The sequence below is a fragment of the Penicillium cinerascens genome (assembly GCF_028974065.1).
Source record: "Penicillium cinerascens strain IBT 15544 chromosome Unknown contig_1_segment0_segment0, whole genome shotgun sequence".
In the NCBI taxonomy this organism is placed as follows: domain Eukaryota; kingdom Fungi; phylum Ascomycota; class Eurotiomycetes; order Eurotiales; family Aspergillaceae; genus Penicillium; species Penicillium cinerascens.
The window spans coordinates 751,897-779,219 of record NW_026695287.1 but is presented as its reverse complement, the minus strand read 5'-3'; the positions used below and the strand labels follow the sequence as shown (position 1 = coordinate 779,219).

Genomic DNA, 27,323 nt, shown 5'->3' with positions numbered 1-27,323 from the left:
TCAATACCCCGATCTAACGGTCTACTCCACTACTTTACCTATATTCCCTCGCGGTACGGGCACATGCCTTCAAGGAAATGAGGGCTCATTCTTCCTCCGCTCCATCCCCCGTCACACAATAGTCGACCCTCTGGGTCCTTCGGTGATGGGTTCGTTGACTCCACGCCGGTATCATTTTTCCCGAAGTGCCATCTTACCGGCGCCATGCCCTACCGGATCCAGTCCGAGTGCGTGGAGGATTGGCATTGATGATAACCGAGCTTGTTGACGCACGTCACATTGAACAGCCTTGAATTCCCGTTAACCATATCCTACATGCTGTTCGGTGGCACATTGATGGCAAGGGAACCCGCAGACCTGCAAAAGGCGCGAGCATTGCTTTACCTAGAATACCTTTCAACCGCTCTAGGTGATCCAGGTTGTATGGATTTGCCATAAGTCACGATAGCCAATTCCTAATATTTAATTGAATAACTTCTGAACTTGACGAAAATGAAGCGGTGGAATCTATGGAAGATATGCAAGTCTGAGTGACCATCCCTTTTCAGGGGGTATATCCAAACAATTGAGTCCCGCGATGCGAAGACAGTAGACTATGCCAAGCCTCCAAGATCGCGCACCGATCAAGTCCTATCACGGTTGCCTATGCAGCTTATGCATGTAATGCATGTCAATCGCGCCAAAATAAATTATCCGATGAAGTAATTGTGTATTAGTTCAAAGCCGAACCAAAATACATACCAAGCACACATGTTCCCTCAGAGTGCAGTGTACCGACTACATTCGTGATCACTCATCAACTCCACAGCCTCGGCTCCGCCCGAGGACCAGCCACTTATATCTACGCAACCCCGACGTCCCTTCATGTCCACCTGTTGGTTTGATATTGTTATCCAGGGTACTTGATCATCATGTCTGGAAAGATAGATGCCTATGTCGATTGCGGTATGCTTCTTGGCGAACCCCTTTGCCGGCGGGTTGAATTCGGCACGTGGCGGATAGCTGATTTGAGTCTAGTCTCACCTTACTCCTTCTATGCGACCCTGTATTTGAGGAAGAATCGCAAGGCGCTGGAGTCGCACGGTGTGGAGGTCGAGTGAGTGGGCCTGTCTAGTATTGCGGCGCTGTACTAATCATGCCAGATTTCACCCTGTTTTCTTGGGCGGGATCAATGTGGGCTCTGGTGAGTGACATCCACTATGAGATGAACGTTTCCTCATAAGAACCAGGAAATAAACCACCATGGACACTGCTTGCCAAAGCCAACTACTCCAAATTTGACACCCAGCGCGCATGCAAATACTTCGGTGTGCCGCAGATCAAGACACCTGATTTCTTCCCCATCCTTTCAGTCATGGTAGGCATCACCGTGTCTCATGGATAGATTGAAGCTTACGGATAAAGCCCCAACGCTGCATGATCTACATCAAGCGCACCTACCCGCGCGAGCGGTTCGAGACCACTTTCCTCTCGCTGTGGGAGTGGATGTACCACAAGAACATCGACATCAGCAAGCCTGAGCAATTGGCCGAACTGCTCAAGACCCACAACTACTCCGACCACGAAATCAAAGCCACCCTGGAAGCGGCAAAGAGCCCAGAGTACAAGGAGGCTCTCACGGCCAACACGCAAACAGCGTTGGATCGGGGCGCGTACGGCGCGCCGTGGTTCTGGGTGCGGAATAAGGAGGGCAAGGAGGAGCCTTTCTTCGGGAGTGATCGGTGAGTTCGGTCAGACTGACATGTTGGCGTGGCACTAAAGCTAATCGAGTGTAGGTTTGCGTTTATGTGGCAGTATTTGGATCTGCCCTTCCAGGACGTGGCTATTGTTGAGAACACCGGGAAAGCACGATTGTAGAGTACCCCAAACTGTAATCTAGATGGAATGCTAGTATTCTATGGATTAATTGAACCCCCCTAGTCAGTGACGAAATTAAAGAACGGATCAAGATTCAAGCCCGCACGATCCGCACGATCCGCACTACCCATACTGCATTCTTGAGCTCGGGCTTCGGCCTCAGTAACTCACTGTTTAATAACCTCGCCCCGAAGCTCGATGTCGGTGACCCTTAAATTGAGTCCATATGATGTAACGACCAAGAGAAAGCCTTCCCACTGGAAACCGTGACAATGTATGGTAATCGGAAAGCCCGGCTAAAAGGCAAATCCCGGCCCAGGTTGATAGAGCTTTGATTGATAATCCCGGCCTAATTGATCCTCGTCCTATACCCCACGTTGCCCCACGTCGAAGCTTGAATTTAAGACGCGCATCCTGCTCTTTCCATTTTACATCTCAATTATATCTACATCTATCTCTACAACATGTCTGGAACTCGCGTCGCCTGGATTGGCCTCGGCAATATCGGCCGGGTAAGTGATACCCCATCGCCGGGGCCCAGGATGATAGAATATCAAATCTCATCCGTTCCCTACACTTTCGGGACGAAGAGCTAACGCAAGAACAGGGCATGAGCGCCAACATCGCTAAAAAGGGCCCTCAATCCAGCCTCATCCTGTACAACCGCACCACGGCCCGCGCTACCGCTCACGCCGCGACTCTGGACGGCAAAGCGACAGTCGCCAACACCATCGCCGAGGCCGTGCAGGGGGCCGACATTATCTTCACCTGTGTCGGTGACGACGCCGCACTGGATGCAGTCGTAGCCGGCACACTGGCCGACCAAAGCGATCTGTCGAGCAAGACCTTTGTCGACTGCTCAACCGTGCACCCGGACACCTCGCGCCGCGCCGAGACAGCTTACACAGCCCGCGGGGCCGGTTTCGTGGCGTGCCCTGTCTTTGGTGCACCCAACATGGCCGATGCAGGCCAGATGATGGTCGTGCCGGCGGGTAAGCAAGCCGCGATTGCAAAAGCGAAGCCGTTCTTCGAGGGCGTGACTGCCAGGGCGTCGATTGACCTATCTGATGGAACGGGTCAGGACATCGATGTCGGACGCGCTGCGACTCTCAAGGTGCTGGGTAACACGTTCATTCTGAACACCGTGGGTGTTCTCGCCGAGACGCTCGTTGCTGCTGAGTCTACGGGTCTTGGCATCGGGCCTCTGAAGCAGTGGTTGGATCTGTTTGCTCCCGGGCCGTTTGCCAAGTATGCCGAACGCATGATCACGGGTGATTATTACAAGCGCGAGGAGCCGTTGTTTGCTGTTGATCTGGCGCGTAAGGATCTGAGACATGCGTCGACGCTGGCGAAGGAGGGTGGGCAGCGGATGCGCAATGTGGACGTTACGGATGGGTTTTTGCAGGATGTGAAGAAGGAGCAGGGGGAGAAGGGTGACATTGCGGCTATTTATGGGGCGGCGAGAAAGGCCGCGGGGATGAAGTATGGCAACGAATAGATGTCCCCAAGGGCTAGCTAGATATACAGGCGATCACGTTTGAACTAGTTTATACTTCCAAGGTTTACATGAATGGACGATGATGCTTTGTGAAGTATTGAATTGTATTATGGTTGATGACCATTTTCCGATCCGAATTATATCCTTGTCTCCGATTAGGAGACCATAGCAAAGAGATGAGTTGTTCAATATACACATGGGAATTTATAAGTAGAAAAATGCATAACGCCAATGCTCCGTCGACCTTTTGGCCTGGATATCACATGCCCAAGAATTTACTCCTGGATCTCAGCAGACTCGTGCTGTTGCTGCTCACCAGCACCCTCCTTGGGCTCATGGGGTGCGTGGAGGTCAGCCACGATGCCCTCGGGGGCGACCCAGCTAGCGGACTTCCAAGGCTTGACGTGGAGGACGTACATGGTGTCAACCTCCTCGAGGGTACGGCCCTGGGTCTCGTTGACGAAGAAGAAGACGATGAAGATGGCGGCGAAGCAGCAGCCAGCGAAGACGTAACCGTAGCGGAAGTCAATGGCGCTGTTAATGAAGGGGGTGAAGAAGGAGATGAGGAAGTTCCAGGTCCAGTTGGCGGCGGTGGCAACACCCATGCAGGTAGCACGGTAGCGGAAGGGGTACATCTCACCACAGATGGCCCAAACGATGGGACCCCAGGTGGTAGCGAAGCCGACGATGAAGAAGCAGGTGAAGACAATCATGGCAATACCGGCGGGGTGGGAAGTAGGGTCGGCGTGCAAGACCTCGTGGCCGACGGAGGCCCAGATCATGAAGCAGATGAACATCCAGGCGGCACCGACCATCAGGCAGTTACGGCGGCCGTAGTGCTCAACGACGTACAGACCGGGAAGGGTCATACCGAAGTTGACGGCACCGAGGATGATCTGGGTGACGTAGGAGTTACTGAGACCGACACCCTGGAAGATGGAGGTTCCGTAGTAGAAGATGAAGTTGGCACCGGTCAGCTGCTGCAGGGACTGCAGAGTAATTCCGAGCATGGTACGGTAGAACATGCGGGGACCGGTGAGGACCTCGTGCCAGGGAGCGTTGCCAACGGCCTTCTCCTCGTCGAGCTTCTGCTTCATGTCGGCCATCTCCTGGGCGACGACGCGGTGGTTGGTGGGGACACCGTAGAGCTTGGCCATGACGTTGCGGGCCTCCTCAACACGGCCGTGACGGTAGGCGAAGCGAGGGGACTCGGGCAGGAACAGGGTACCGATACCCAGAATCAGAGGCCAGGCAAAGCCAATGCCCATGGTGATGCGCCACGAGGCAGTGGAGTGAAGGCGCTCGGTACCGAAGTTGATGATGTAGGAGATGAAGATACCAAAGGCCACGAACAGCTGGAAAGCGCTGACCATGGCACCACGGACCTGACGGGGAGCGGACTCGGACTGGTACATGGGGACGACGCTGGAAAGAGCACCGACACCCAGACCGGCGACCCAACGGCCCAGAGCAACTTGGTACCACTTGTCGGTGGTGGCGATCTGAACAATGATACCGACGATGTGGATAAGGGCCCAGAAGGAAATGGAAAGCTTGCGGCCGATTCTGTCGGCGATGGGGGCAGCCACGAGGGCACCGATCATGGTACCGATAGAGAGGAGACCGACAATGAGACCATTGCGGACGTTGCTGAAGGCGTATTCACCCGTAGCAGCATTGTACTCGGCGAAACGCATCTTGAAATCCTCCATAGTCGTGAAACCCGAGATTTGACCTGTGGGAGAAGAACCAATCAGGATGATAGTTGGGGCAAGTATATCTGCAGTGGAAACATACCAGTAGAGTATCCGAAGATGAAGCCACCCATAGAGACGCACAGACCCAGGATGAACGAGCGCCATGTTAAGTACTTGACAGGGCTGTCATCAATGGTCAGGTTATCCTTCTCGGCGGTAGTCGAGTCGGCACGAGAAGGGGTAGGTGCCTGGGAGGAGAACTGGGACTCCTCCGCAGGATTCTTGATGCTGGACATAAAGTTGGAGATACCCATGATGAATAAACTCCCTCAAGTGGAGAATATGTCTAGGGTCTAAGATAAACAAAGAGAGGAATGAAAGAAAGAAAAGAAAAAGCCATGGAGGGAAGGGGAGGGAAGGGAATAAATAGACGCTGTCAACGGATTCGGCGTCATCCCTTGGGGTACCATGGCAGACAAAACGGGGGCCCCGATCTCGCATCCCACGTTTGCGCCGGGATTGGGCGAAGGAAATTTCGAACAACTCCATGACTCCATGGGCTCAGCAGTCCCTCTCCGTGGAGGGTTCTTGGGGTGGAGAAAGGGTGGAGAAAGGCATTTGACGCCCTCGCAGAAATGGGGGATGTCCACGTGAGTTGTATCGAACGCAGTCTACTGTCCGCTATATTTGGTTTATTTTGTGTACTGTTTCAGGTCCTGATATTCCTCTCAACAATGGCATTTGAATTGTTCGCTTGTCTGTCTCCGCATTCAGCCTTGCCTTCTACGAGAACATTCCAGGCGGAGGCGGGAATCCGCGATCGGTGGAATGTGTACACACGCCTCTCCAAGCAAGGGATGGTGCCGAGCTTCCCTTACCACATTCTAGAAACCTGCGAAATTCAGTTTAGGGTCGGAGGGACTGGGTCTGGACCCAGCGAATGAAACGCATGTTCCTGAGGACGGATACCGACCGCGGGTACGATCGTCAAGTATCGGCTTTGGCAAGGTGTCGTCACCATGAGGACCGGACGAGCGCCATTTGCCGAGTTTTACTTGATCAAGTCGACTAAGGGAAGACTCGTGCCAATTACTACTGAAACGAGTGGGCTGACAATCCATTGAAGGTAAAGAGAAAAAAATTCTCTATTGTAAATTTCTGTTTACTCAGTGGGGCGGGCGTGGGTTCTACACAGGGATTGAGGCAGGCGCCGAGCCGGTCTCAGACATTGACGATCTCTAAAGTTTGAGGCGAGTAGGTCTCTACACATGCGTATAACTCTGCAAAAGGGAGGGAAACTGTGTCCTGGGTTCAGGTCCCGTTATATAGAATCTCTCTGGGCACGTCCCAGTATGGATGAAGTCGAGAGAAGTTCACCGCAACACTGATAACAGCTGCAAAGTGGACAGAGCTGGGAGCTCGGTGGGCGGACTCGGCCAGGCCCACTATCGGTGAGGCTTCGGACGACTCCCGCGCAGAGATTTACGATCCGCCGAGCCTGCCGTTGGCTCCACTGCCGCCAAATCGGCACACCGATTCCTGCTGTGCTGTCCCGAGACCGACTCGGGATCGATCCCGTGCAGACGTAGTGACAACTCCAGCGGTATGCCACATCGATAACATACCTTGACCACGGTCGCATCTATTATAGCGTGTACTATTTATCAATCCATAATATTTCCCACCCTTAGGAACACCCGACAATGCCATTCAGCAAAAGATCAAAATCTTCTCGGCATCCCGAACACGGGATCGCCCTCGGGGTGGGCGTTCAATGGAGCCACAATTTTCATCGGCCCCACTCAGCCCAAGCCTTGGGTGATCTGCGGTGAAACTGGCGCGGAAAAAAATTCATCTGTTACAGAATCAGCCCATCAAAAATAAAAATACAAAAATGGGGCGTAGTGGGACCCCTTCTCACGCTCCTTCCTTCCTCGGTAACATCCAATCATAACTTGACAAGACCCTTTCTTGCTCGCGATCTAGAGGTTTTTTGGCCATCGGTGACGTGCGATTTTTATTTAGGGAAAGTCTACCGTTCATGCAGTGTCGGAAGACTTGCTGTCTCTAGGCTATCTGAACCATTGATCAATGCAGCTTGATCAATGCTAGCTGGCCATTGCTCTCGAAAGCGTGACATCATCTTTTATGCTATTCTACATAATGAACAAGACTTTTCGTCGGCTTCGATGCTCGTTTTGAAATTTAATTGGTTCCCGATAAAGGACTTGAGACACCACAGCCATTTCCAAGGTTGTCAAATTGCCTTCCCAGCTTGAAGAGTCTAGGCATTCACCGTGAAACAAACGTTTCAAGGGAAGCGGATCATTTTTGCGGAAATTGTTCACTCTACCAGATACTGGTCCTGCAATTGACACAGAAAACAGTAATGGTCTCATTCCCAAGCTGTAGACAGTCTACTATCCAGGTCATACTCAAGGGATAGCCGAACATCAATATTAATGAAGCCACAATGCAAGGCACCTATCCTGGAAGTTTTTGCCTCTCGTTGGCTTTTTGAAAAAATAATTTTCTACTATTGAGCCAACACGTCGGAGCTATACGGCTGTTGTAGGACGCCAATACAACTTGGAAATAACACGGATGGGGTGATTCTGGGTCTTAGCCCAGGGTCAGGGTGCTGGTGGCCGGGCCACCGAACCCATGGAGATAGCCAGGTGGTAAACCAGAGACCGTGCGGCTTGGTGTCTGGAAAAGTCATCCTCGGTATCGCGACGAGGCACTGGGTATGTTTCTGTGCTTCGACTCCAGGGCCAATACTGGATAATACCTGCCCTGTCGCTAGATCATGCCCTTGCCTCCTGAGAGGCCACAACTCATGTCATCTCTCAGCTTCATATGCAATAATCACCATTTCGGCGAAGGCCTACAAACAGGGGCTGTAAAATCTTAAATGTTTATCTCAGTGCAAAACATCAAGGTCGATGTGTCTAACGAGGGGCTGGATCGAATGGAAGTGAGAAACGCTAGGCAAGTATCCGTTGAGATACTGGGATACTATTACAGTGGGCAGATGGAAGGATCGTCTTGGAAGGACTGGACTAGGACTAGGTTTCTCCTTATCCGTCAAGTCTATTTCGCCTTCGCCACAATCCCACTCCACTCCTCAAGTTCAATGAGAACGCACCTGGCCAGATTCCTCATAATACTCTTCCCTCCTTCCAAGGATCCCTCGCCCACCCCATCTTCTGTAGACTAAGCGGAGTTCCAGGATCCCCAGCGAATGTATATCAGCAACGCGGGGCTCTTGCATGGTTTGCTTGGCCCATGAACTCCTCTCCACCGATGACCATTCATGGACTCAATTAGCAAGCCATGGAACTTCTCGCGATAACGTAGAAGAACGATAAATGAGCCGGTGAAGCAGCCACAGTCGTATTGATAACCCTTAGAAGGCACAGAGCCCGACCCAATTCCCAGACCCCAGATCTCGATGCCTTGTCTTCATTTAGTAAGATGCATCCATCCATCTACTCAGATACTCCGACACAAGGAGAAAAAGCCGATCCATGGCCTGTGTGCGTTCCATAAATTCATAACCCAGTTAGTCAGGCCACAAGAGATATATCGAAGTCGATCAACAAGGTGCATCTCTACCTGCATGGGAAACTTCAGCCCCAAAACCTTGGAAAGGAGTTGCTCTTGAGACTTAAGAAACGTACCATCTCAATGTTCAGAACCACCAGCCGGGTAAACTCGAAATGACCCACGGACGCTATAATGAAGAGCTCTCAAGTGTTGGAGGGAGATCACCAAAACTGTCTACCACATTTTCCAATTGCGTATCACTCGAGTACTTCCAGGTCAGTTCTTACACTGCAGATCTGGACAGCACGCTAGAGACAAAGCTCTGGATAAGTCTACGCGGCCTCAAAACACATCCACTTAAAACCAAGAAACGGCATCTGTATTGGTATATGCAATATCATCAGGTCAAGAACTTTTGGTCCTATTGACTGGGAGAACAGCCTCCCACAAATCGTAGAGCAGTTTATCCAGGAAAGATGGAAGTCTGTGTCAAATGAACATGGAAAGAAAAAACAAACGCCCGACACCATTGTGCACCCGGTATAGAAACCAATCGACGATGATTAAGAATGTGTCTCGTTTCGTCGCCAGCGGAGCCTTTAACGGCGCTGGGTCTTGCCCATTCCACGCTTGCCGGAGAACTATGTGATTGTTAGAATTGTTCACCGTGTAGGGTTGGTTAAGGGTACATACCAAGTGCTTGGGCAGAGAGGCGGTGGTGTGACGATCAGCCTCACCCTGGCGGGCCATGCGGTTCATCTTCTTCTGGCCCAGCTTGAACATACGCTCGGCCTTGTCACGGGCAGTGTCGCTGACGACACCGTCGTTACGACGATCAGTAGCCGCCACGCTGCGGGCACGACTCTTAGCCCGGGCAATAGCCTGCTTGGGGTCGTCCAGGTCCATAGAGTCATCATTGGGCTCGTCGCGGGTAAGAGGGCGACCGCGGACCTGGCTCTGGGAGCGGGCCCGGTCACCAGCGGCATCCACATCGTAGCCGGCGGAGTCCAGGGCGCGGTTCATCTCCGAAAGCTTCTTGGACTTGGCACTGCGGGGAATTTGTGCGCGGTTCTTGAGCGACTTGCGCATCTTGGCCTCGTTGCGCATCAACACGCGCTTCTCACGGATCAGGTCGGCCTTCATGCGGATGTCGGCGTCCTCTGCATCCTCCACACTCTCGTCGGACTCGTAGTATCCATCGGCCTCCAACTTCTCCTCTTCCTCTTCCAGAGCAGCCAGTTTGGACTCAATATCGGGGTCCACGAAGTCGTAAATGTTCTTGCCGTTCCAGACTTCGGGGATCTTATCGTGGTTCCACTCGTCATTGGCCAATGTGTAGTCGCGCTGCATGTCGAAGCTGTAGACACCGGCTCCACCGTTCTCCTCTTCAAGATCACGCTCGAGCTTGCGGCGGTTGGGGTCGTTCTTGTCGTACTTCTTGAGGTCCTTGACAGCCTCGGGGATGAAGGTTTCACGCTGCACACCACCCATGGGCTTGGCAACGTGAATACGGGCCAGAACATCGCCAAGACGGCCACCAGGAGTTCCGGAGGTGTTGGTACCAGACTTGAGCTTCTGAGCCACACGCTCGGCAAGAAGTTTGTCGCAAGCAGCATTCTTGACAGCAGTAACACCCTCGGTGGTAGTGCAAGAAGCCTGCAGCATCTCGACATCACCCGAGTTGAGGATGTCCTGCAGCTCCTGTTGCTGCTCGGGGTCCAGATCCTCGGGGCGGCGCACATCGATCTTGTTGACGACAATGTAGACAATCTTGTTGGCGAACAAGGGCTTAATACTGTGGAAAAGCTTGATCTGATCGGCAACAGAGTAACCGCACTGCTCAGAAAGATCCATGAAGTACAGGATGGCGGAACGCAAGTGAGCAACGGCAGTGATGGACTGCATTTCAATGGTGTTCATCTCCTCCAGCGGGTGGTCGAGAATACCGGGAGTATCAATGGCCTGGAATCGCAGGTACTTGTAGTCGAAGTGGCCGACGAACAGGGACTTGGTGGTGAAAGCATAGGGCTGAACATCGACATCGGCACGGGTGATGCTGCGGAGGAAGCTGGACTTTCCGACGTTGGGGTAACCGCAGATCAGAAGAGTACGGGTATTGGGGTCAATGGAGGGCAAACGACCCAAGTGCTGGCGGACCTGCTCAAGGTAGACGAGAGGATCCTTCAGGCGGCGACAGATGGTAGCCATGCGACCGAGTCCAGCGCGCTTGAGCTGCTTGCACTGGAACAGAGACTGCGCGTATTTGATGAGACGGACATAGTCGCGGGAAACGGCTTCGATAAGGTGCTTGGCAGTAGAGACCTGGCCGAGGGCAATGCGGAAGTGGTCGGCATCGTACAGGGTGTTCATCAAATCCTTGTCTGGGAGATGTTAGTCCCCACCCGAGTGGCACCGAGTCGCAGAAAAAGACTTACGGAAAGGATGAATGTCCTGCAGACGGGGGAATCCATCGAGGATGGCCTGGAACTTATCACAGAAGGTCTCCTGAGTAAACTTGACCTTACGAGTGTAGAAACCTATGCAGCGAAAATTTCAATCAGCGATCATGCTTTATCGATAACCCCGATAAGTTTTTTTTTTCCCTCCTTCATGGAGGTTGCCACTCTCTTAACACAGCGACTGGAGTATAGGGGAAAAGCGATGTACCTCTGATACGGCTGATCTTGAAACCGGCACGAATCTGGGTGGGCAGCTGTCGCTGAGTACGGCTCAGGACAATGTCCAAGAATTCCTGGCTGGTGGGCACAGGCGCAATCTAGCGGTGAAACAGGTTAGAACAAGAGGTTCGCAGACCAAGGACGAAAGAAACAAAGGCACTCACATCCTTCCACGTCGTCTTCATGATGGGCCACGGGAGTCAAGCAGGAAAACGAGTGACTCTGAAGTGGAAAGTTGTTGGGGGTCCCGAGTCGACCATTCCATTCTCCACGAAAAAATTGTTGCGGGCATTTTTCTGCCGGGCGGTGAGCTATCGCGGGGACGAGATTGGTTTTCGGGTTTTTGGGTTTTTTGTGGTAGCCGAGTACGTTTCTATTCTAGTGAAATCCTATCTAATGAAGTTCTATAGTTGACGGGTTTTGACGGGTTTTGACGGGTTTTGTCGGTTTTTTTTCGTATAATGGACGACCGCACTTACGTACATCGCATTTAAGTATAGTACACAAGCCCAACCTGATTTGGGAAGCCCGAGGCTCCTTCCGCCCATAGTATCCTGATACCTTGAAAGACTGGCCATCACCATCCCGCCCCAGAAAACATCAAACTCCATTTTTCTCTCAAAACCGAAGACCAAAACCGATGACCGGACATAAAACGTGCGTAACGGGTGACATGGCAGGGAAAATAGATCATAACAAGGGAAACGAGCCGGCACAACGACCCTACACGGTCCACGCCGAGAAGATGCAGAAGAAAAGGGCATTCGGAAGCCTACTGCTCGGGGCCAAACTCCAAAACCTATTTCCAAGTCAGTTGTATTCGCAGATTCATTGAGAGGAGTGTTCGTACCAGATCCACCCAGCCACCTCCGCCAAATTGACACTTGCTGGGGCCACGAGACTCGAAACCGAACGATTCATAGAACGGAATCAAGTGGTCGTGGGCGATGATCGCAATCCGATCGGCAATCTGGGCCTCCCGGATACGTTGAATATACGACTTGATCAGGGTGCTACCGACCTGCTTGCCCTGGTGCTCAGGCAATACAGCCAGCGAGTGTATGGCAATGGTACCGCCACCCTCCTCATGGCCGACAGCTTGCCCTTCTTCAAAGGTCCAGCGCTCGCTTGACCAATTTTTAGGAAGCTTCATGGACCCATCAGTAACGCAAGGCCCCGAAGTGCGGGTGGCAATGATGTGTCCGACAAGAGTCGCGCGGGGCTTGGGCTGGTCTTCTTCAATGACGGGCAGGGTAAAAAGGCCCAGGCTGAGTTCGGGGCATCTGGTCAACCGGTAGATGAACTATTATCCAAACAGAATTAGCAAGACGATGTTCCGAGTTCCTATTTCGGCGCTGATGATCTTCAGTCCATCGCGGCGGCGGCCGTGGCCGATCATGCTTTATACATTCCGCCATGCCATTGTTGTCGACGGGTGATTCCGTACCTTGTCACGCGAGCAGCGCTCCTCCTCCGGGAACGCATTCTCCACCTCCACACAATCTTGAATATTGGATACGGAGAGCAGCTGCACGAACGGGTGCAATTCATCCAGCTTGGTACGGTGGTGAGTCGGGGGCCGACGGAACCAGTATGGGAAGTCGTTGGCGTCCTCCTGGTCGACCGCGACGTAGTCCTCATCCACCTCCTCCTCGTCGTCGTCATCGCCATCATCGAGGGGGAAACCATTGGACATTGTGATGCCGGCACGGCTCATAATTCGAGACAACTCGCTGTTGCTCGGGTTTGACAGGGGCATGTCCTCTGCATTGGACAGCGGCTTCAGCCCGGATGTGTCAGGGCCGGGCATGGACTCCGAAGGGCGCTCGCTGGGGTCAGACATAATCGAGTCAAGGGATTAGGATATCGAGAGACGAAATATTAGGGTACGGAAACGGTGAAATTGGGATGTTCTGGTGTGGATAAAAGCACGCTTCCACAGTGGGCTTGCAGAGGACCCGGCTCGGTGGCGTCGATGGGGATCGAGAGATGCAAATCTAGACCGGTGGGGGTTAGTTTATATGCAAGTCAAGATCAGATCGAAGTCGGGCAAAACAGCCAGCCGATCAGATATATGTCTCCTCTGTAGTTTTGCTCCTGGCGACTACTCTCTCCCGACAAGAATTTGCGACGCGAAGATGCGGGTAGTGTGCGCAAGGAGGGGCAGCGGTCGGATGGAAGATGGGGATAGGGCGAAAGCAGGGGGGAGTCTCAGAGAAGGGAATAGTTTCACATACTCCGTACTTGGATTAAGTTGTATCAGAAGGGGAGCAGAAGTAAAGTTGTGTTCCTGTAGCGAAAAATTACTGAAGTGACAGGAAGTGGCGGGGGAAGAGAATCGAGACTTCGGTGGTACTGCGCGGGGGCCCGCCTTTGGCCTGCGTTGGGATGTACCGCCGTGTATCTCTGTGACCGCCTTGGCATCCGGGGAAATCTGTGCTTCTGAACTACCTGTTCTAAAACGACTCGGCCCGATGCGGTCATATGCTGGAGAAATGATCTTATCTGGTGTGGTTCTGTGCAACATGCATTCATACCTGGTCGGGATGTGGCTCCCTAGTAAAGCGTTGATAAGCATCGTAGGCCTTGCTCGTGATAGCGACAGATCAGGTACTCACTTTCGATCCATCTAGATCGCTAGGTAGTCAATTGTTTATCTAGATGGGTCCTAGAATAAAACAAGTAATCCAGTGAGTAGCTTGAAATAGATTGATAACAAAGCTACAGGTGCATGTGGACAATAAGGTTGACCTCCACGTTTGCAGGGTCAGTGCAATGACAGACCTGAAAAAGCCAAAGACTCTTGAAGGTCTATTCAGGTGGCTAAGCCAGGTCCTCATAAGACCCTTTAAATCGTGACTAGTAACATGATATGCATCGATCATGCTGTGTCGGAGTTGCAGGGGATAGATCAACTATACGGACCGCGACCTACATAGGAAATATAATCATCTCATCACCGCAGTCGATACGCACTCCCGGGCTACCTCCAGGGCTTAGGATGTATATACATAGTCTCCAGCATCAAGTGGAGAACTATCATTATCCGGATTGCAATTATCGCCAAGGCCAAGAATAGTCTTTATCCGACAATACCTCGTCCAGCCTCGGACTTGTGTTCCATGTAGGGCTGCCCCACCCGAGCTCGACATTTTCATTAGCACCTACTTTTGGACAAATTATATAGCTCATGGCTAGCCGTGTAAAACTTAATGCACCCTTCAGCATGGCTAATACCCTTATTCTAGAAGCAATTAGTATCAGCTGACCCCGGTTCGACCAGCCAATGTCTCAGAGCCCGAGCGGATACTGTGAATGCCGAAAGATCATCAGGCGGTGAATCGCAGCTGAGGATGCGTCATGCCGCCTTTTCTCTCGGTCTCGACTCACCTCTTTTTTTTGAAATGAGCTGGCCTTCCCTCTACCGACTGTTCTGAGGTTGCTCTACCATCCCTGCATCTGCCGCAGTGGTGCTGGCACCCGACCATGAGCTCTCGGGCCCTTAACTGGCCGCGGACTGCACAGTCCTCGCTAGTGAAGGTACTATACTCACTACCGTAACGATCACGAGCAGGAAGCTAACTCAGTCACTACAGCAAAATGCCGCTCGCTCCCATGATTCCAGCATTGTGCGCCCGGCACAATTGCTTCCTCGTGCTCAGCAGATTGCCGAGTTCTCTAGCTCTTGCCAAAGTCACGAACGATTAGGGCGTCGCGCCCAAGAGAAGCTACTCGATAAGGTACGCGCTAGGATTGAACGAAACAGGGTCATATATTAACAAGTTCCTCTCATTTAAGGAATTCTTCCTGAGCCTGCTAAACTCTGCTGCGACCAAGCGCGAAGCAAAGCAATACCTGTCTCGCTTCAAAGCCAGCCCTCCCAAGTCAGATCCTAAGCCAGCGGAAGAAACCTACAGAGAGCCCTCGGAGTCTTTACCGTCCGGGGTAAATTTGGGATCTTTCTATGGAGCCTCCCGCGCCGTCTATGACAGTCCGGTGTTCCGACAAAATACAACCCCGGCTCCTCGCGGGCAAGAGCCAGCCGAGCGACTACATATGGCCCTGATCAAGATCACTACTCCTCAATCCCTCGATGATGCAACTATCACGGGGGTGGCTAAGACCCTGTCGCAACTCGTTCGTCTGGGTATGGCATGTTGCGTCGTTATCGACCCGGGGAATATAGATGACGGTGCTGCGGTGCGACAAGTTGCTATTGAGCAGGCTAATCGGATCTCGTCGGCGGTCGACGGGCAGCCCGACTCGAGATCATTCCGCCTGGACTCGGTATTATCGCTTTCAGAGAACGGCTCCGGTCACCCGACAGTCATGTCACGAAAGAGTCTGCTGAACCCTCTTCGCGACGGACGCATCGTCATTGTCACACCGATTGCGTACATGGAGGAGAATCCGAAGGCTGTTCCAGTGACGGCGAATGAGGCTGTCGTAGCATTGACGAAGGAATTTGCCGGGCTGTCTGCCTCCTCGGACCCTGACGAGGACCCCACGGTCGCGGCGGAGAGGATCAGCAGGTTGCAGAAGGAGGTTTCCCTGGATCGAGTGATTCTTCTGCACCCTCTTGGAGGCATTCCGGCATTTAAGGGCCCTCAATCATCCCATGTCTTCATCAACATGGAGCAAGAGTATGATGAGATCGAGGAAGAGTTGATGGAGACGCGAAACTCTCTTGCCGGGGAGGGAAGTGAAACAGTCGCTCGAAGGGACCCCGGGCTTGCGTCCTCTATCTTGGAGAGCAATCCTCTCTCCATGTTCGTAAATCAAGAGGTATTTTCGTCTCTTCCAGGACATTCGGAGCAGCTCCCTGGTGCCCAAGCCATAGGCCATGTTTTGGATGGCCATATGGAGAATCTCCGATTATCACGACAGACTCTAGCCATGCTCCCGTCAGCCTCGTCCGGCATTATCACATCCCCACAGGACGTCGCCAATTCTTCTCGTACACCGCAGACAGATGCGTCGGACTTATCTGCCGTTGGAACTCGTCGCCAGCGCAATCCCCTCATCCACAGTCTCCTCACAGACAAACCTCTCCTGTCATCATCGTTACCGCCAGGGCGTCGTGGTGATAGCAAAGGCGGGCCCAGTGCAATCAGCCCACTGACTTCTCACACTACCTTTATCAAGCGTGGCATGCCTTTGTCCGTTCTCCCGGATCCGTGGGTGCAGATGTGGACTCCTCAGCGTCAGCGTGTGCAACTAAATGATCCTTCTATCGACCTACCCCGTCTCGTCCATCTTATTGATGATTCATTTGACCGCAAGCTTGATGTCAAGAAATATCTGGAGCGAGTGAATGACCGTATTGCCGGTCTCATCATTGCCGGAGAATACGAAGGCGGCGCAATTCTCACCTGGGAAACACCGCCTGGTGTCGTCGACGACGGCAGCGAGGAGAGTGCCGCCCGCATGGTCCCATATCTGGACAAATTCGCAGTCCTCAAGCGCAGCCAGGGTGCAGGTGGAGTCGCCGACGTGGTATTCAATGCAATGGTGCGCTCATGCTTCCCGAACGGAGTCTGCTGGCGTAGTCGCAAGGATAACCCGGTCAACAAATGGTATTTCGAGCGATCGTGTGGCACCTGGAAGCTTTCTGACAGTAACTGGACCATGTTCTGGACCACACCTGGACTGCCAGAAGACATGCAGAAGTTCCAGGACTACGAAGCTGTGTGCAGGATGATTCAGCCGAGCTGGGCGGACAACAAAAGCATTGTCGATTGATGGACATAGGAATGAAGCTGGAACTTCCCGATGTAAATAGCCGTATTTGCGGGGGCGGGAGGGGAAGAAACAATAAACAAACATCTCCTCATTCAAACGGTATTTGTTTCCAGGCAAAATGCTGCAATCATGGTTCAATTGTGTTCATGAATAGCTGCCCGGGGTACACGCGCTGTATAGATCGGTCCCGCTTTGGCTCCTGTCGATCGCCGCCACCCGTCGATTCGCAACTTGCAACTCGCCCTCCCGCAAGCTTCTTCACGGCGCCATGAGACACGATGCCCATCTGCATCGAGTGCTCATATCCGGTCTCGCACCTGTATAGCGCCTACAGTCGTGCCGATGATCGCTCCCAGGGCAAAGGCGTGCGATTGACCCAGTGTCCGCGCTGTCAACGATTCGCCGACAAATACGTCGAATATGACTTTGTCGTGATATTCATCGACCTTGTGCTCATCAAACCACAGGTATGGGCTCCGTAAAAGCTGCGATAGTGGCAGAGCTGACTGTCTCCTGCTATAGGTCTATCGCCATCTCCTGTTCAATCGACTTGGACGCGATGACAACCGATTCGATGTGAGCGCAGTACCATCCAGCATCACAGAACCAGCAAGCTAACTACAGCCACTCTAGCGTTCAATCATTCGCTTGGGCATCCTACTTCTCCTCTTCGACGTCTACCTGACCTGGGCCCGCCTCGAAAAGGACCCCTCCCTCGCAACAACCTTCGTCGCTCGCGCCCCGATCATCGTGCAATACCTGTTCTTCCTGACCCTGAACGCGGCAACAACACTCGCGCATCACTTCACCGTTCGCCTCCTCGCCTCAATCCTGGTACCCAAGTCCCACCGCTATGTCGCCGCCGAACCGACCAGCGGGGCCAACACCGCAAGCACGGGCGACACCACCCCCTCTCCCATCAGGCCCTCCCACGCCTACAATCAAAGCGTCGCCTCCGTCACAGTCGAATACACAAACACAGCAACATCTAAGCCTAGGTGCAGCTGCACTCACTCCCAACCCTCCCACCCACGACCCAACCTTTCCAGAACCATTACTCTTTCCACCAAATGCACCCATCGCAGCACCACAGCGTCCATCTCTCCGACGCACCTCAACAGCACCGCCGCAAAACATCCAACCTCTCCCGCCCCCAACCGCCGCAAGCCCGACAGCAATCAGCACGGCACTACTAGTCAGCAGCTGCGCAAAGCTCTTCCCAATCCTACTAGTGATCTGGGGCGGCAACAGCAACGTGAGCGACGTGCAAGCCGGGAACACAGGGGCTAGGAAAGACGTGGGCGCATCGAAGGCGGCGCTATCCTCTAACCGAGACTCGACATCGCCCTCATTTCTGGAATCGTTCCTTGCCGCCGCGGAGTCTTCCTTGCGGCCCTATCTACCGACGCGATATGTAACGGGTCTATTCGGCGTGCTTGCGTCGCTGTTGTCGCTGGGTGTTGTGGATACGCATCTTGTCCTGCTGAGCAACATCGAGGCGCTTTATATCCTGCTCGGATGTGGGTATCTGCGCGCGGTGGCTGTTGCGGTTGCAGGGCAGATTGCTCGGTGGGCGGTACAGAGAGTTATTCTGGGTGCTGTTGGAGTCGGATAGATACTCTGGTCATGACTTGATGGGATGAATGTGCATAGATACCAGAGAATAATAAAGCATGTGGACCTGATCCATATGCAGTTACTCCAAGACCGAGGAATTAAAGCGATTACGAACACAAAATAGGAAATAATGTCATAAATGCAGAAGGAAAGCTATACAAAACATCGCAATCAAGTGCATGAATTCCGATATCCATCCCAACTCAAGAATTGCATCTATCGCGACTCTTAACTCGAACCCGGAATTTAGTGGGTATGCCACGGGAATAGGGTCTCACCCCAGCCCGAAATACAGTATCAAAATGATCATCAAAGAAGAAAACCGAGCGCGCAGGCATTACGACGGTACGCGGTCCGGACGCATATCGGCTCTCTTTGGTGCGATGAGGGGGTGCCACTGGGCCAAGAAGACGATGGCTGGATGTATGTTAGTGTCAGGCCTTGTATAATAGGAATAGAGAAGAACAAACTCACCCCACATCAAGTAACAGGAGACGAATGAGAGGATAAGTGTGCTCCGCCAGACACTGGGATATGAACGTTAGTTATCGGGTTATCGATTGGGACGACGGGGAGGACTCACGTCAGGTTCTCACCCTTCGGGCTGAGGAACCAGGCGGCCAGGGAGGCGGCCACGATGATGATGAGGCCGATGAGGAGACTCCAACTGTGTGCCGCGTTAGTATCTTTGAGTGGTGGATGTAGTAACGGGATACAAGGTCATGGTCGAGGATCAGACACAGATGCTTCGAGCCTGATACCTCATGCACCATGCACCATGCTTCACATGTCAGGAAGAGCATACCCGCTTGCCATTTTGTCTTGATGTGTCCTTCACTGGGCCTTTAAAGAGCCGGTCTTTCCCCGATGTGTTGTTGCCGAAGGCTGTATCTCAATTGGAGGGCCGCGCAGGATGAAATGAGTATGGTATTTGTAGGAGGATATGCGCTCGAGAGCAATCTGTCGACAAGGTGTAGATGGGATGTTCAAGGCCGGAAAGCGGGACGCGGTCTTGACTCGGAGATTGGGGATGCCGTCGTTCGAGGACCCGTTCGGAGGCGCGGCCGTGAATGATGATTTGAGTCACAAAGGCGTCTTTTATTTTGTCTCCCGGTGAGGTATCAAGCAGAAAATCTAGCTCAAAAGGCTCGGGCGCAGACTGTTGAACAGATCGGACAAGTTGCAGCGGCGTTGGATGTTGGAGCTCCTGGAGCTAGCGGGACTGGAATGCCTCAGGCCTCAGGGCGGTCTGGACTACTCATAGCAATATACACACACGCAGTTTATCCACTTGACATGAGTACTACCAATAAAGCTTGATTTGAAAATTGATCCATTGGGATGGCACAGCAGCAAAGGGGTTTAGATACAAATGGCTACCCCCAGATTAAACGGGCTCGGAAGAGAGTTGCAACAAAACAGAAAATACGCTAGAACTAAGCTTACGCGCCTTCACGGCTCTTGCGGTAGCTAGCCTGGGGGTGGACGTTAGATATAGGTGGGATATATCCCGTAGAGTAGGAACTTACCTCCTGCTCGACTTGCAGAGCATCCACAGTTGGGGCGAGCTCGCTGAGGATCTCGTAGGCCTTCTTGTGGAACTCCAGCTGGGCGGCAATCAGATCGGCCAAATTGCGCAGGGGCTCGGGGGTATCAAGGACCTAGAGTAAGGGGTTGAATATCAGTATTGACGGATCGGCAGGACTTGGGGATACAAAAGGGAAGGAAAAAAAAGAACATACGTTCTTCATCACGCTCACGGCCTCCTCAGTCTGGCCCACGAACTCATCCTCCGCCTGCTCGATCTCGGCACGGGCATCCTCGCTGAGGTTGTCCAAATCGCCCCTGGCAGCAGCCTTCTTGGCAGCCTTGACCGAGTCCAGCGTGAGACGGGCGTTCTCAACGTTCTTGCGGGCCTTGGCGGCGAACATCAAGTTGGTGTTGAGGGTGGTGTTCCAGCCAGCCAGGAATCGCGACTGGATCTGGGCATCCTGGGCCAGACGGGCCTCGCCAACCTTCTCCTCGGCGAGGGCGTACTTCTCCAGCGCGGAGGCGAGCGGGTCCTCGCCCTCGGTGCTCTGAACCAGGGTTTGGGAGCCGGCAAGCGAGGCGCGGGCGATCGCATGGTTGAAAGTCTTGGGCTGAGGCTTAGCGGTGGGCGGCGCGGTCAGAGCAGCCTGGGCTTCAGCGGGCGAGCCGGCCTGCGAGAGGAGCGTGACCTTCTCGTTGATCGTGCGGCTCAGGTCATTGAAAGACTCGCGGATGTTGGGAGGATAGTCGTAGGCCTCGTTGGAGTATTGGGAGCTGCACCGCCACGGCCCGTGTCAGTTGGATCCTACAATCTACACAGCCCGACAAGCTGAGGGAGATGGTGGGACACTCACGTCACCGACAGCAGCTTCTGGTGGACAAGCTTCAGCGCATCGACGCGCTTCTCGAGCTCGATGTACTCATCGGGGAGCTGGGTCTTATCTTCGGCCTGACCGAGCTGCTCCTTGATCATCTGCTGGGTGCGCTGCGCAAAAGGCGTGAAGCTAGCGCTACTCGCAGAAGCAAAACACAAGACAGAGTCAGTACACTGATCACGGTCCAGAACGGGGGGCGAGGTGGGGGCCGCGAGATAGGGAAGCACGGATTTGAGGGAAGGGGCAGTGCTCACCTGAAGTTTTTACCGAATGCCTGCACTCGATCCATGATGGCGTAGGGAATGACAGTTGAGAGAAATACAAGGAGTTGTTGAGGATGCAGCTACGAGGTGCGACGGTCCATCCCGCTCCAGGGCCTGCACCGCCCCACCGCACCGCCACGGTTTGCAATCAGGCACCCATCTATGACATTGTAGTCCGTAAATTGTAGAAAGTGAAGTAGTAGAGAAATTAAGAATACAAGGAGAAGAAACGCGCAGAATAGCATGGTATGCCGTGAAATTATGAAGGTCCTCGCCAATTCCTTGCCAAACTCCGTCTTAAGTCAAAGTGGCCATCATGGCCCGCATCACCCTCGAACTTGGTTCTAGCAAAAGAATGTTTAGCATGCAATTTGAGTCAATGGTCCAATGGAGTGTGAGTTACCTCTGCGCTCCGAGCGGCGAATCTCAGTCACCTCTTCCTCGTTGCCCCGGTCGTCGGTGATATCCATCTCGTTTTGTCGAATGATCTCAATGCCTCCCTGTCGCTCCAATCGCAAGAGCTTGGTTTCCTCTTCCAGGTCTCGAATGTAATCGCTGACATCGTGGTCGCTGTGGCGAGGGCGTACTAGAACCATGGACCCAGAATGGCCGCTCGTCCCAACGCGTTCCTCGACATACTCTCGAGGCTCAATAAATCGGATAGGAGATGATGAATGACGGTGTCCATGCACGGACACCGACCTTGGCCGGGAGACGGTATGCCTTCTTGGTCTCTCGATAACCTCTTCATACTCGTATTCTGAACTGCGGGAAGGTGATGCCTCCACAATAAAGGCATCGTGGCTCGAGCGAGGCGAGTGGTGGGAATGTGAATCAACGACCAAACGCTCGGTGGTGACTCGCTCGCGCGGGAGTTCTCGAACGGGAGACCCCGGTATACGGAGGTATTCGGCTATGGTACGATTAGTTCCTGATTGTCGCACGATGATCCATTTGGGCAGCGACTCACATTCCTTTTGGGCTGGTCGCCGGAATTCTCGACTCAGGCTGATCACTTCGTCGATCTGATCTTTCGACAATGCTTTCTGGATTACAATGGTTTCATCCTAGCCAGGTCAGCAGCCATTCATAAATCAATACACGTCAAACATATGAATACCTCTTCTTTAAACGGATACCCCAGATCCAGAATGGCATGGATATGCACCCATTTGCGTGGGATGCGAGTTTTGCCTTTGCGTGGATAGGGCTTTTCCTCATGGTGCCGGCGCCTTGCACCACTGCTTGAACGACGACGATGATCCATACTCTCTCGATCACGCATGTCTCTATACTCCTCGTCGCCGTAGTAGTCCGGCTCAGCGATGCGAATGTCCTCATAAATTTCACGTTCACGATAGCGACCCGGCGGCGCCCGAGGAGGCGGCGGAGTAGTAGGTATACCCCTCATGCGTGGGGCTCGATCGCGAGCCTCCTCCATCTTGCGACGAGGAATGCGGTCAAAGGTATCCAACGAAGACTGGCGCCTAAGTAAACGGGGCCGAACGAATGAGGGACTCTCATCACGTCGGCGGCGGTCATGCGTCACAAGAGGTCCGGATGTATTGACCAGGTGCTCGTCATCGTATCGGCGACCGGGCGCACGCGCAGGAGGGCCATATCGGTCTTCTTCGCGCAGGTGGAACTCGAAGCGCTCCTCCTCGGCGTGGCGAGGTCGTTCGGCCACGGGTGGGCCGCGATAGCGGTCATAGCGATCCCGGGAGTCTAGGGTCCCTGTCGACGAACGGTAATCGTCATGGCGAGACATGACTGCGGTCGATCACCCGGGTTGAGCAGTGGTGTAAACAGAGGGAGGCAGATGGGGGGCAGATGGGGGGCCAGAACCGTGGATGACGAGGGCGGCTGACTCGCGGCCCGTTCAAGGTGGGGGGCGAGGAACCACGGGAGCGTTGGGGGGAATCGGTGGGAAGAATGAGAGTATAGGGGAAATATGAGAGCAGGAATGACAAGCAGGAAGTTTCAGCTTCAGCTCAGAAGAGGCAGAAAGTGTCAGGCAGAAGCCGAACGATGATGACATTGGGCAAGTGGGGGGAAAGGTCGAGTCCCCGCCACTGAATTTCACTTGGTACGCTAAGGCATACGCTAAAGTACCCGGGACTTGACACTACTGTATATACTGTGCGCCTAATGTAGGTACGAGTCTCGCCCAATCCTACAACTCCAAGTTTTGCAAGTCACCCTCCAAACTCAGCAGCCCCATTGCGAAATAAGCTCGGTCTGGCCCCGTTACAGTGACACATCGCCGGTCGCTAGACTGCGCCCGGTCGACTCGAGTCAGGATATCCGCCTGTGCACACAGTCAGCATGCGCCAAAGAATCAGCTAAGATTAGCACTTACAGGACGTTCACGATCAGGCTTGAAGCTCCGCTCATATGGTGGCCCACGGCCATTCTTGGCTGCGGCGATCCAGGCTTTTTCACAGCCACCGGCGACCGCGTCGGAACTTTTCCAGCCTGTCAGGCGAGAGATATCTCGCAACTTTGCGATGGTCCAGCCTCGCTGTGTAGGATCAACGTACTGCACGCCGGCGAAGAACATTGGTGGGGTCATCTCTATTAGCGATGAGCCGAGTGTTGGGCTGAGGCTGCCCGCCTTGAGGTTGTAGCGCTGCGGGTAGTAGATGCCTGCGGCGATTCTACCAATGATCTGCGCATATTCTGCTGTGGTTGATGCGGCCACTCCGGCGGATACCATCATGGCCGGCGGCATGGAGGGCTGAAGTCGGTTGAGTAAAATTCGGCCGGTATAGTAGAATGCCCAGATAACGGCAATCGTGTGCGTCCGATACTGGATGGCTGGTCCAAATGGAGATGGGATGGCAGTCGTGACATCTGCTGGAAGAGGCTGGAAATCTCGGCCTAGTGCCTGGGCGTATGTATCCATGGCGACCACAATTTCCTCCCATTCCTGCTCTGCTTCGGTATATGTAAAGTCCCCCGGATCCTCTGCCTCTGGTGACTCTTGCTTTTTGCGACGGTTGTCTACAAATCCCGATGGGAGACGAGCCGGTCCCTGGGGTGGAATCATCCCGTACATCTGAGGACCAGCTTGAGGTGGAGGCCCGGCGCCTTGGTGTGGTGGACCTCCCTGCGAAGACGCCGGAGGCCCAGGGGGTCCCGGTCTTTTGTTAGGGTCACCGTTGCTGAAGCGAGCCATGAACTTAAACATCGCAGGACCAGGTCTCCAGTCCGTGCCAGTTGCACGAATAGCTGTCAGCTTTCGCTTACGGTCCCGATAACCAAAATCGGTCAACCGAGCCAGTAGCAGCCAGAGATGATCGGCTGAACCGTAAACGGCATCAATTCGCCCGATGCCTGCTCGCGGCGGACACTGTCCTTGTAGATAGTAGGGCATGCTAAAATCATATTAGTGATAAGCTCGACGACCGAGGAAATTCAGCTCACAAGAGTTTATTCCCACTGATCAGACTATTAAACACATCTTGCTTGGTGTACCACCAGTACAGGTCACACTGGATTCGAAAATTCTCAATATCCTTGCGCGAGAAGTGTCGTTTGGGAGAACGCGCCGGCCCATCTTCGACGAGACCAAACTGGTCGTAGTTGACCCCTCGGCCCAAGAGTGATCCAATGAAAGCCCCGTCAACGCTATCTTCTTTTTCGGCGAAAGGGTCGTCTTCATTGATGTCGTCACCAAAGGCAGGATAATACATCGAGGTGTTAGTCCACCCACTTTGGCGTCGCTGCTCATTGACTCGTCGTCGGTGAGCCCGAAGATCTCGGGTGGTGCGGGCAAAGTCAATTTCTTTCATTAGCTGAGCAGCACCGGCGACATGGCTGTTCCATTTTGAGTGATCGGCAGACATGACCTCGTAGTAACCTAGAAGTTCCGTAGCTGCTAAGGTTCCAATTTGCTTGCGGCGGAGCGGGAGGCCAACGGCACGACCGATGCGCTTCAATGCAAAATGATAGTGCTTGAGAGAGACCGTGGTGGGGGCACCTTGCAGGTATGCAATATGTAAACTGCTGACCGCTAGAATGGCCTGCATTAGTGCTGGGTGCTCCAGGGCTTTAAGTGGAAGCGTGTATGTCCAGAGGCCTTGTTGTGCAGGTGAAACCAGGTCTCCCAGAACAATCGACGAGTCCATGGGATGACGTTCAAATATTGACAAAGAGGGGCCGGTGGAATGGAGGAAGTGGGCGAAAATGCGAGCTGTCTTGGGGTTGTTGAGGGGAGAAGATCCCAGGGACGGGTAATAAGAAGCGAGAACGTTAGGCTCGTTCAAGTGGGTAGTGAAGGAGCGAAGCCGACTGTCGTCGTGGTTTGCAGAGGCCATGATCAAGCTTAGCTGGTTGAAGCCCTCCGCCTGGGTCTGATCCACCACATCGTCGTCGGACTCCACATCGTAGTAGTCTTCCGCTTCGTCCTCCACATATACAAATTGAGTTTGCGTTTGGGGGATGGACTGTGTGGATGGATTAAACTGCGGAGAGAACTGTTCATGTTGCTGCTGATAATGGTATATGAGGCCAGAAGGAAGGGTTGTCTGCATCAAACATTAGCACCGTGATTTGGAAACTCCAATTTGGGAAACGATACATACCTGGGAATATAAGTTGTTTTCATTTTTCATATTCCTTAGACTATCGACAGTGCTTGGCAGCATCGATGCCGAGGCATATTCTTGGCCAGGGATGTTCGCCCCGTCGGTGATTGGTTGCGGGTATTGAGGATTGGCCTCCTGCTTGTGCTCTTTTTGCATGTACTCAGAACTTTCCTCATCAGAAGCAGCTTGAGTCTGGAAAATCTGGTCCTGTGAGTAATTAACGGCCGCCGAGGGTATTCGCCCCTGTCCATCTTGTTCCTCTGGATGTGCTGACCAAGCCTGAGGTGCTTGTACCGGCGGCGTCGGGTAGTAGAACTGCGATGCATTGATAGTTTGGGATGGACCCGATGAGGCGGAGTCAGATGGCGGGAAGTTGTGATAGCCCATTGTCGCGGCGTCGATGGGCCGCGGCGCCAACATCGGATGCTGAGCAGCAGCAGCAGCCTGCTGAGCGGGGAGAGGGCCGTAATCATTGAATAGATGTGTGCGCATCTGGTGTTGCATCATCTGCGGGTCTTGGACTTGAGGTGGGCCATGGGATCCGAAGATCCCTAGAGGGTTCTTGAAGACCACCCGTTGGGCATAGCCCTCGCAACTGCGCTTGGATTTGACGCAATTGCTGCATATCGGCTTCTCCTCGCCACATTTAATGCGGCGTTTGCGACAAGCTGTTAGGATAGGTCAATGATCATAGTTTTAGGGGTCCTTTCTTCAGCGCAGCGTACTCAAACATCCGGTTTTAGTCCGCTTCTTCGGCAATCTGCGGGAACCTGGAATCTTCATACGTGCATCGGGGCTTTCAACAGAGGGACCCGACAGGTCCGGCTGGGAATCGTCAGTCATGGTGGTCGAGGAAAGCACATCTAGGGCAATTGGAAGTGCGAGTCACGAATAGACATAGTGGGGGCGGGGAAGACGAACGGCCGGAGAGCGGAATCGTTCGAGGCTGGACCCCACAGGTTGAAGGGCAAAGCTGCCGACACATCGCAGATCTTCCGTGGTGCAACCGGGGTTCCTCATGCTCGTGTCTCTTTCATTGGCATTTTCTCTACTAGCTTTGTCTCTGCAGGACAGGTACAGTGGTCAGGGTAGCATCCCGCATTCCTCCGCCCCGGTACTTCGTACTATTTGACAGATTGATCTCAGTGGCTCATCAGTCTCAACCCTGTCCAAAACTCTGCACGCCTCTGAAAGGCTCTGCTGCCTCGTATCAAATTCGCACGTTTAGTAAATGCGTCGCTGGCGTGTGTCAGATCGTGGTGATCGGGATCGTGTGTCAGATCGTGTTGCCCGATCTGGATTGCTATGGTCCAGGTTCAGTACAAGGGCATGGAATTCGAAATAGATGGTGAATGAAACTCGGGCCAATTTTGATCTAGGATAACCTTGTTTATGACTTGATCGTTGATCCAATGCATCGAGCCAGTG

At 53.3% G+C, this 27,323-nt stretch overlaps 11 protein-coding genes across 11 annotated transcripts; 4 read left to right on the top strand and 7 right to left on the bottom strand.

Annotated features, from left to right (window-relative positions):
* Positions 1 to 911: 911 nt before the first annotated feature.
* Positions 912 to 1,857, top strand: N7498_001850 (putative DSBA family oxidoreductase; the record flags this gene model as incomplete). Its single annotated transcript, XM_058448912.1, has 6 exons — positions 912 to 945; positions 1,018 to 1,096; positions 1,143 to 1,183; positions 1,230 to 1,357; positions 1,405 to 1,721; positions 1,776 to 1,857. 6 exons carry the CDS (start codon positions 912 to 914, stop codon positions 1,855 to 1,857), a joined length of 681 nt encoding a protein of 226 aa, XP_058311256.1.
* A 464-nt stretch (positions 1,858 to 2,321) lies between these two features.
* N7498_001849 (NAD(P)-dependent oxidoreductase) lies at positions 2,322 to 3,355 on the top strand (the record flags this gene model as incomplete). Its single annotated transcript, XM_058448911.1, has 2 exons — positions 2,322 to 2,369; positions 2,465 to 3,355. The coding sequence occupies 2 exons, from the start codon at positions 2,322 to 2,324 to the stop codon at positions 3,353 to 3,355; spliced, it is 939 nt and encodes a 312-aa protein (XP_058311255.1).
* A 275-nt stretch (positions 3,356 to 3,630) lies between these two features.
* N7498_001848 (sugar porter family MFS transporter) lies at positions 3,631 to 5,429 on the bottom strand (the record flags this gene model as incomplete). Its single annotated transcript, XM_058448910.1, has 2 exons — positions 5,153 to 5,429; positions 3,631 to 5,090 (listed from the first exon to the last, which is right to left on the bottom strand). The coding sequence occupies exons 1-2, from the start codon at positions 5,364 to 5,366 to the stop codon at positions 3,631 to 3,633; spliced, it is 1,674 nt and encodes a 557-aa protein (XP_058311254.1). The 5' UTR covers positions 5,367 to 5,429.
* A 3,771-nt stretch (positions 5,430 to 9,200) lies between these two features.
* Positions 9,201 to 11,464, bottom strand: N7498_001847 (putative GTPase NOG1; the record flags this gene model as incomplete). Its single annotated transcript, XM_058448909.1, has 5 exons — positions 9,201 to 9,242; positions 9,295 to 10,982; positions 11,037 to 11,138; positions 11,269 to 11,377; positions 11,444 to 11,464. The coding sequence occupies 5 exons, from the start codon at positions 11,462 to 11,464 to the stop codon at positions 9,201 to 9,203; spliced, it is 1,962 nt and encodes a 653-aa protein (XP_058311253.1).
* A 587-nt stretch (positions 11,465 to 12,051) lies between these two features.
* On the bottom strand, positions 12,052 to 13,122 carry N7498_001846 (polyamine acetyltransferase; the record flags this gene model as incomplete). The annotated part of the gene is made up of 3 exons (XM_058448908.1): positions 12,052 to 12,078; positions 12,130 to 12,582; positions 12,727 to 13,122. The coding sequence occupies 3 exons, from the start codon at positions 13,120 to 13,122 to the stop codon at positions 12,052 to 12,054; spliced, it is 876 nt and encodes a 291-aa protein (XP_058311252.1).
* A 1,643-nt stretch (positions 13,123 to 14,765) lies between these two features.
* On the top strand, positions 14,766 to 17,021 carry arg2 (acetyl-CoA:L-glutamate N-acetyltransferase; the record flags this gene model as incomplete). The annotated part of the gene is made up of 3 exons (XM_058448907.1): positions 14,766 to 14,819; positions 14,876 to 15,019; positions 15,078 to 17,021. 3 exons carry the CDS (start codon positions 14,766 to 14,768, stop codon positions 17,019 to 17,021), a joined length of 2,142 nt encoding a protein of 713 aa, XP_058311251.1.
* Positions 17,022 to 17,201: 180 nt separating this feature from the next.
* N7498_001844 (sterol homeostasis protein ARV1) lies at positions 17,202 to 18,636 on the top strand (the record flags this gene model as incomplete). Its single annotated transcript, XM_058448906.1, has 4 exons — positions 17,202 to 17,488; positions 17,544 to 17,597; positions 17,655 to 18,216; positions 18,254 to 18,636. The coding sequence occupies exons 1-4, from the start codon at positions 17,300 to 17,302 to the stop codon at positions 18,634 to 18,636; spliced, it is 1,188 nt and encodes a 395-aa protein (XP_058311250.1). The 5' UTR covers positions 17,202 to 17,299.
* A 339-nt stretch (positions 18,637 to 18,975) lies between these two features.
* N7498_001843 (uncharacterized protein) lies at positions 18,976 to 19,454 on the bottom strand (the record flags this gene model as incomplete). Its single annotated transcript, XM_058448905.1, has 4 exons — positions 18,976 to 19,055; positions 19,113 to 19,165; positions 19,222 to 19,305; positions 19,444 to 19,454. 4 exons carry the CDS (start codon positions 19,452 to 19,454, stop codon positions 18,976 to 18,978), a joined length of 228 nt encoding a protein of 75 aa, XP_058311249.1.
* Positions 19,455 to 20,080: 626 nt separating this feature from the next.
* On the bottom strand, positions 20,081 to 21,332 carry N7498_001842 (BAR domain-containing protein; the record flags this gene model as incomplete). The annotated part of the gene is made up of 5 exons (XM_058448904.1): positions 20,081 to 20,113; positions 20,168 to 20,299; positions 20,381 to 20,942; positions 21,023 to 21,178; positions 21,298 to 21,332. 5 exons carry the CDS (start codon positions 21,330 to 21,332, stop codon positions 20,081 to 20,083), a joined length of 918 nt encoding a protein of 305 aa, XP_058311248.1.
* Positions 21,333 to 21,603: 271 nt separating this feature from the next.
* N7498_001841 (uncharacterized protein) lies at positions 21,604 to 23,074 on the bottom strand (the record flags this gene model as incomplete). Its single annotated transcript, XM_058448903.1, has 4 exons — positions 21,604 to 21,650; positions 21,710 to 22,219; positions 22,277 to 22,373; positions 22,427 to 23,074. The coding sequence occupies 4 exons, from the start codon at positions 23,072 to 23,074 to the stop codon at positions 21,604 to 21,606; spliced, it is 1,302 nt and encodes a 433-aa protein (XP_058311247.1).
* Positions 23,075 to 23,479: 405 nt separating this feature from the next.
* Positions 23,480 to 26,738, bottom strand: N7498_001840 (uncharacterized protein; the record flags this gene model as incomplete). The annotated part of the gene is made up of 5 exons (XM_058448902.1): positions 23,480 to 23,614; positions 23,666 to 24,683; positions 24,733 to 25,835; positions 25,893 to 26,563; positions 26,621 to 26,738. 5 exons carry the CDS (start codon positions 26,736 to 26,738, stop codon positions 23,480 to 23,482), a joined length of 3,045 nt encoding a protein of 1,014 aa, XP_058311246.1.
* Between the last annotated feature and the right edge of the window lie 585 nt (positions 26,739 to 27,323).